The sequence below is a fragment of the Thalia democratica genome, chromosome 1, assembly GCF_965202585.1.
Source record: "Thalia democratica chromosome 1, ktThaDemo2.hap1.1, whole genome shotgun sequence".
Classification (NCBI taxonomy): domain Eukaryota; kingdom Metazoa; phylum Chordata; class Thaliacea; order Salpida; family Salpidae; genus Thalia; species Thalia democratica.
The window spans coordinates 45,564,908-45,573,545 of record NC_139165.1 but is presented as its reverse complement, the minus strand read 5'-3'; the positions used below and the strand labels follow the sequence as shown (position 1 = coordinate 45,573,545).

The window sequence follows — 8,638 nt, the reverse complement described above, 5'->3', positions numbered from 1 at the left end:
ATATTTTTCTAAAAATATCTTTTTATTGATGTAAAAGCATACTTCTGGTTTTACCAAGGTTTAGTTTGAGTTTGTTTACCAGAAGCCAATCTGATACCCTACTAAGTTATGTGTTAAAGTTTTTACAGTCATTTAAGTATGTTTCTTTTGTGAATGTTTGTTTAATATTGTACCATCTGCAAAGTTGAGGATGCTAAGATTAATATTATTCTGTAAGTCATTTATATGTATTAGGAATAACAAAGTAACTTAACACTGAGCTTTGTGGAACCCAACTCCACTTTTTTTCACAGGTTGACTCATATTCTCTAAAGCTAAAAACTGTTTGTCTTCCATCTAGATTTGAACTAATTAGTAGATGCATAATGCCTGTTGAACAATAACACTCCAATTTCCTTAGTAAGATACTTCTATCTATACTATCAAGTGCTTTGTTTAAATTTAAAAAGACTGCAAAAACTGCGTCTTTCTTCTTAAAATTGGACAGTACCCCTTGAAAAATTCAGACAAAGCTAAAGTAGTTGATAACACTCTCTAAAACTAAACTGAGAATTATTTAAAACATTATTTTTAAGAAATACATCTGTACAGGTAATTGTAGACTACTTTTTTAATTAATTTATTTAAATAACAAAAAAAACTTGGTTAATTAATTCACTGAATACCTAATGAATTGGTCGACAAAAAAACCTAAACTGACGATCTGATCACAAACTATACCCTTTGCAACAATGAACGTTTTTTGAGCAAATGCGAGTTACAACATGTGTAATAAATCTGATCTTTGTTGTCTTTATTTAATGTACACCTAACCATTTTTGCACTCCACGTTTGGCGAATTTTGAATAATTGAGAGACCTTTTGTTTATTGGCTCGTGAAAAATTAGTTGGCGATCGACAATAACTGAGCAGTAGTGTTATTCGTTCTTTTAATTAAATTTGAAGTTATTTAGTGGTGACATTATATAAAGATTGACAGCCTTTTCTAGATTTATTAAGTAACGAGCTTTTTAAATGATACAGGTGTTAACTTGCTTAGAGTTTTGAGCAACATTTTAACATCAACAAAAACAATTATACAACTATTTTATGATAAACGTACAGCTAATTGTAAGACGTGGAAAATTTTCTAGCTAGCAAGCCAGATTTACAAGAATAATTCTTTTTCAGGCTAGAAATATTAAAAAAAGTCATGGCGATCAAGACAAATTTTAAAATAACTCAATTAAAAAATATTAAGCTTTTAATTTTACTAATATACTTATTTAATTAACACTAATTTTTGTACTTTATACTTTAAAGGTGGCAATCAAAGTTCTCAACTTAAATAAAAGAAGAATGATCAATAATAAATTTTATTATTAACACTAATTTTTACTTAAAACCAAACTAGAAACGCATTTAAAAACTTTTTTTGTAAAAATATTCAGTTTTATTTGTTAGTTATTAGTAGCATAAAAGAAATATACACTGATGGCCATATTTTCTGCTGGCAAACCTTAGCTTAATACTGCTACAGAAAATAAATTTAAAAAAAACACTATTAACAAAGTTTTATCCGATATTTTTTGAACTTAAAAACTCACTTTAGATATTAAAAAAATAGTTTAGATCAATTTTTTTGTTGTTTTTAGCACTACTTCAAATCTAATAGAAACATCTCATAAATAATAAATGTCTTATAACAATTTGTTAAGATAAATATTCTATTGTAAAAAGATAAAAAACAGTTAAGCAAAAAATTTTATGATGAAAATTTCAGTTTGACTGAAATAATACTTCATTCCCCTTTTCTTGAGTAAAGTTTTTATTTCAATGCATATTTTATTTGCAACATCTTTATCATGACTTTCTTATTACAATGAACAATAGCAATGGAAATTTCCTTAGAAATAAGTAGTCTTTATTCATTACTTTTACTATTAACAACTTATTAAATATATACTGATGGTAGGTTCTCAAAAGCGATTGGATAAACCTTAAAACATATTCTTCGCTAGTTTTAATAAACTGAGTAAACAAATGGACTTTAGTCCAATGATTCGGTAGAAATGTCTTTATTTGTTCAAGTCTATTAGAATCAACAGCTCAGTACTTTAAAATTACAATTAAAAATATTTTTGAGTCAAAATAATCTGTTTAACAGGTAAAATATTAACTTCGCTCCAAACTTTTTTTCCAAACACCAGAAAGAAGTTATTTATGATAAATGTTTAACAGCATTATTACAAATTGAGCCTTATTTTCATAGATTGTTTGTATTTATCTCCTCGAACTCAATTTGAGAATTCTAATTGCCGCACTTAAAAACGTAAATACGCTATATTGTAACCAACTAAATTACGTGCTTAATCAAAAATCTGAAAGGTTAAAAATAAAACAATTTAAAGCTTTTAAAACAATTCTTTCGTTTTAAAACAACGTATTTTTGAATATCTATGCGTTTTAAGCGAGGTCAAGATAGTTTTAAAACCTTTATAATCATTTTGAAAAATTCTTACAGCTTATATTCTGTTATTTTACCAAATTAGTGTACTTATAAAATAAAATCACTTAATAAAACATCTAATTAAGATACAATCGCAACATATTTGATACAAAAATCTAGCAAAAATGTTTTTGCGCAATCGTTAATCAAAGCTCAGGTTTTTTATCGCTCATTCATGCTTTTTCAAAAATTAATGCTGATAGTCGTAGGGTGCAGTCTAAAGCTAGTTATATATAAATAACTAACGACTTATTCAAGTATATTATTTTATATTTTTTTTTCAATATTTCACATATTATAAAACAGTATACTTTCTAAGATATCAGTCATACTTGTGAAAAAAAATTGAAAACTTTTATAGACTGCACAAATTTAACAAAAGTTATAAAATAAATTTTTATTTTACAAAATAATTGACTTTGTAATAACTACAACTTATTGTATTCAACAAACCAGGTTTTATTTATTTTTTTAAACTATTTTTTTTCATTGACAAAACGTATTTTTAATGAAAATAACTTACTACTTTTTAAAATATTGTTTAACTAAAAAAAGTTATACTTATTGCGTCAAAAAAAGACAACGTTTAAACTTTTCTATGATTTGTTGAAAATTTAATTTTATCACGTTAGTCTTAAATAGTAAAATTCTAAATACTTTTGTAAACTAGAAAACATGTTATGTACGAATACAGCAAATAAGCTTTTATCAAAAAGTATTACAAAAAACAATTATAGTTTGTACTATTTTTTTAAAGTAGTGATTTTAAAAAGTCGACACAGTGTAATATAAACAGTGGTCCAAGCTTGAAAAAAAAAACACAGTGCGCAGAACAAGTGTGGCCTAACTTTTAAGCGAAGTAACTTTCGAACTCCTCGATGGACTGCTCGTCGGGAAAGCACTGTCCGAACACTTCGAGTAGCAGTGGCTCCTCGCGCACTGATTGGTCGAAATCTGCCAGCGACACGCGGCCGTCGTGGTCCTTGTCCTGGGGGAGTTTGGCATCAAGTTAATGTAAAACAACAGAGCGGTACGAATAATTTCGGTACGAACAAACCTGCTTTGTTTTAGGAGGCATTGAGAAGAAATTATCATAAAAATATAAATAAAAAAGCAGTTCTAGATAAAAAAGAAAACTAAATTAAAACTTTTTTGTAAGTACTACAAGATTTTACTACAAAAGCATGTCGACAACAGTTCAGTTTTAGTTTTGATGATATTGTTTGTTGGTGTTACAAAAAAGTGTTAAAAACGAGTCAGTAGTATTAAACCTACAACATTCTATAATTACACTTTTGATATTTTCAATAAGACTATAGTTAGTAGAAAGAACACATATTATTTACTAAAATGTATAAGCGAACTGGTTTCATTATAAACTAAATATAGATAAGTTATAAAAAGGTTTTTAAAACAAAAGCTTTAACTTAAAAATATTTTCATTGCAAAAGTTATTTCAACACTAAAACAACGAACAAAATAAAAACTGTGCAATCGTTTTAATTTAATAGTTTATATAAATAGCTCTAAAAGTTAATTATGAACGTAACAATTACTAATGAATTAACAACGACGGACTAAGAAAAAAAGTATAAAAGGTGTAAAAACTTTTGAACTCACGCAAGTACACCGAAAACTTCAAAACAAAAACTAAACAAGGGTAAAACGCAAGGGTGGCCAATGCACACTTCACCAACAGAAACCTCAACATCCAATATAAGTTACAAAAAAGTGAGCGTTTTGTTAATTTTTAGTACACAGCAGTGTTTATTGAATTAACATTTCATTACTAACTGGCTTTTGTATAAATTTTTATTCAGCTTGTATATTGTAATTTTATAAATTACACTGACTGCTAATACTTTTTTCAACACATCTAGCCTGAAAAATGTTAAAGTAATTTATAAAAAACAATACTATTTATACAATATATACTAGCACAATGATATCACCACTAATGAAAGCTGTAAAAATTAAAGCCGCATAATAAGATAAAAACATTTAATTAAACCTGAAAACTATAGAAATAACAAGTAATGAATTAAAATAAATTATGTTCTGTAAAATCGAAACTTTTTTTATGTTTTTAGTGTTGATAGCATCATTAAAGTCTTAAACTGAAAAAAATGATAGGTTTACATCAAAAGTTTTATTAAACTTAACTTAAACTTTTAATTTAAATGTTTAAATTTAAAAATAAAATATGATAAAGTACCTAAGAATAATTTTCAACTTTGCTATCTAAACTGGAAAAAAAAAACCTTTGAAACCATCATGTAACAACATCAAATGTTTTCAAAGACGATATTTTTCCTAGTGACCTAGTGATTTGAAAACGGTCATTCAAAAACAAAAACATCAAAACAGGAAAGAGCACCATTTATAGAAACAAAACTCTCGCAAAAACCATTTAGAAAGTTCAACATATAACTCCATATCAAATTCAACCTACCATTTTTTTCAGGGTGATTTCAACGATGTCCTTGATGCCCTCATCCGGATCCTCCTCCGAAGGCTGCTTGATCAGGCACGACTTGAGCATCTGGAACATTTCCTCCCTTGATATGTGCCCGTCTCCGTTCAAATCGAACACTTCGAATGCGTCTGTAACGGGTTTAAAAAAAATTATAATTAATTTTCTACTGGATGCAAAACAAAAACAAACTGTAATGTTGAATAATGTTTCACTTATGTCAATAAACTTGTCAATGTATGAAGTTAAAATTAAAAAAAAAATAACAAAAAATATACTCTAAAAACTAAAACATATTTATAAAGTTTCAGTATATCCCAAGTTGAAAAAGTTCTTCAAAATTCAATATATTGTATTAAAAAGTTAGTTTTGTGTCAGTAGATCAAAGTTTTTAATTAAAAAAAAAGTCAGAGAAGTTTTAATAAATTGTAGTGGTTTGGTGGATTGAAATATCTTTAGTAATTATAAAGTTAAAAGTCAGTTTTAAATACAAGTACTGAATATCTTAAGATATATTAGATACAGTTTATAAGAATTAATTAAAAAAATATCTGATGGAGTTTATAAAAAATTCAAATGAAATTAGTTTAAAATTTACAGTTTTTTATCATTCACGTAAATTAAACTTTAAAAACTAACTTCTCCTAAGCATTAAATTAACTTTTAATACTTTAACAGTTATAAATAAAAAAATAATACCTTTAAACTCATAGCTTAGACAAATTATAACTTAATTTAAATTCTTTTAAATAAAAATAAAGGATGGAAATACTTTGAACCTCAAGTAAAATGTTTGAAATGCAATTCAGTTGGTTAGAAAAACTTTAACAAAAGCAAAGACTTAACTAAAAGCTAATATTTGAAAACATACTTTAAAAGCCAACAAACAAGCTAACATTGTATTTTTTCAGGGAGTGTTCCACGCAATATGACCGCTAAACCTTCAACCCATTCGTTTAAACCCACAATGGAATCACTGTCCTTGTCAAAAGCCTTGAAAACTACAAAAAAATATTTGTATATTGCGTATAAAAAACATTCATACAAGTTTAAAGAAAACAATATGCTAAACTTTTTTAATTCAAAAATAAATTACAATGCTGTTTGAAGAAGAAAAGTTTGATTTGAAAAACGAACTACTAATTTAAATGTAATCTGTTTTGAAAATAGTTTATTAAAGAAACGGATACAAAAGTAAATGTTAAATTTTAGAAAAGAACAAACCAGCATTAGTTAACTAAAAACACGTGCCAAATGAGACTAGAGACAACAATATATAGAGTAGTTAACAAACTAGATCAGTTTATGTATTACATTTAGCAATAATAGTTTGAAAAAAGAACTAAGATATTTTCAAACATAAAAAAGTATAATGGAAGTGTTAATCTTAAAGTTTTAGGAAACATTTTTAACAAACTGAATATAAAAAAATTTAAATTATTAAAGCTAAACTTAAAATAATATGATAGGAATTCTTTCAAACAACAATTTTTCATTGCTACTATCTATAGATATACTTAGTTAAAGAGTATGTTAGAAATTAAAATTATTTAAAAATCTAATATATCTTAATCAAAAACGTATATCAATACTATTCCAAATTAAAATTACCTCTGTCCATCAAAATATCTTCAGTCATATTAAATTTTTGATGCAATACATCACGGAAATGGCTTCTTTCCAGTTTTTTACCATCATTCCACTGCAAGTAAAAGTTAACCAGCATTTCAATTTCATCTTTGTTGACTGTTTATATTAAATGTCTTTTTTAAAACTAAAAGTTATCTCTATAGGATAGGTACACTAAAATACATGATATGTTATGTTGTTACAAGCACAAAAACTAAAAACATTTAAAAAATAATTTTAAAGTACATATAGTAAACATTGTAAATTTGTGTAAAATATTTAGTAAAACAGGGTTGTTATTGTTTTTTTGATTTTTTTTTCAAGTTTTCTAATTTTTTTACAAGTTTTTCAGACATTGTTCCAGGCTTTTGAAAGTACATACTTTTCAACCATTTTTATTAGAAAGATTCAAATATTAAATGTTTTGATTTTTAGAAAACAAATAAAGAGACTCAACTACTAGAGGAGAATTAATACATTAAAACAGTTTTTTTTTTTAGTTTTTTTGTTATAAAATTTACATGTTTTATTTTTTTTAAACTCTGTTCCGACAGAATTTTTTAAATATTGCAAAGAACATTTTCTGAAAATTTGAGGTCGTTATCTCAAAAAACGTAGTAGGAGATCGATTTTTAGTGATTTCTAGTTATTTGCTGTTTCAGTTTGCGCCTCCCATAAGGATCCTATTGTTGCCTCCAACTTTGACCAACTATATCTCAAAAATTATTTTGAATCTTTTAAATCTGTAAAAAGCAACTTGTAGCTTAATAAAAACTATATAAAATAAGATCAAAAACCAAAAAAGGGTGTTTACCCCCCCTATGCCCTTAAATATAATAAAATGGCACTATAGTATATTTTCTACCTCGCTTGATTATGTTCTGTTATTAAATTGTGCATTTTGATATGTGCCTAATGTGTGTAGATTTGCGGGAGGTAACTGTACTTTAAATGCTAAAATTATTTTTTTTTTTAAGTTTAAAAACTCAAATAAAAAAAGTCAGGTTTTTCTTTGATTTATGTATAAAATTCAAGTTTTTTTTTTATTTGCAAATTTCAGATTTTTCCAGGTCTTTTTTTGCTTAACTTGTCAAAATCCAGGTTTTTCCTTGTATTTCTAGATTTTCTGGTTTTATAGCAACCCTGATTAAATAACCTAATACTATTTAGTAACAAACAAAAATTAAACTAACTCTAACTTATAGTAATGTATATTTTGATAAATTTTAACTGAATATCTTTTAAAATATTTTTTTAACCATTAAACTCTATAATCATACTTTGTGTTAGATTTTTATATACAAAAACTGTACATAAAAAATTGTGTTCTACTAGATCCAGCAATGATCAACTTGAAAATAAGTTTGGCCAGATCCAGATCATTTATAAAAACTAATAAAGTTTCCAGCCAGAAACAGATTTGAATGGATTTTATAAATGGTAGAATCTATTTATAGCTATGGTAGAACACTAAAATATATAAAATTTTTACTTAAAATACAGCTTATGAATGTAAAAAAAAACAATACATTTTTTAAATCACAGCTTATGTCTAGTAGAAAATAAATCAGTAAAAGCTTGGTAAATTAAATCAAAAAACATTTTTTGATAAGTTAAAAAAGTTAAGTGTTTAATTTTAGAATTAATTTAAGTTAGTGTCTACTAAAAACAGAAAAAAATTACATTTAAAGCTTATAGTAAGTATAAGAAAAACTAACAATGGTTTTGTTTCACTGATCCAAATACATGTTCAACAATTTTGTTATTTCTTTTATCCCGTTTTGGTTTCATACTAGTAATGTACTTGCTGTAAAGTAATATTATCTGTTTCTGTTTTCTACCTAAAAGTTATATCTATATAAGACTGTAATTAAAAATGTGCATTTAAAAAAGTTTTATTGGGTCCAGAGAAAAAATACCTATATACATTTTTTAACACTACATTTTTTGATTTAATACCAATTGACTTCTAACACAAACAATTCTTTGTTTTAACAACTAAAAATTTAAAGGAGTGTTGTTTAATGTCAAATTTTGATAAGACTCCT

The 8,638-nt window shown here is 25.8% G+C and overlaps 1 protein-coding gene across 2 annotated transcripts; it reads right to left on the bottom strand.

Annotated features, from left to right (window-relative positions):
- Nucleotides 1-3,041: 3,041 nt before the first annotated feature.
- LOC145831675 (calaxin-like) lies at nucleotides 3,042-8,405 on the bottom strand. Of its 2 annotated transcripts, none has more exons than XM_082938990.1 (5): nucleotides 8,309-8,405; nucleotides 6,573-6,707; nucleotides 5,858-5,962; nucleotides 4,941-5,092; nucleotides 3,042-3,476 (listed from the first exon to the last, which is right to left on the bottom strand). In XM_082938990.1, exons 1-5 carry the CDS (start codon nucleotides 8,379-8,381, stop codon nucleotides 3,339-3,341), a joined length of 603 nt encoding a protein of 200 aa, XP_082795116.1. In that variant the 5' UTR covers nucleotides 8,382-8,405; the 3' UTR covers nucleotides 3,042-3,338. The 2 variants fall into 2 exon arrangements, with proteins under 2 accessions (XP_082795116.1, XP_082795124.1); XM_082938998.1 differs by having other exon boundaries at nucleotides 3,458-3,545.
- Nucleotides 8,406-8,638: the final 233 nt, after the last annotated feature.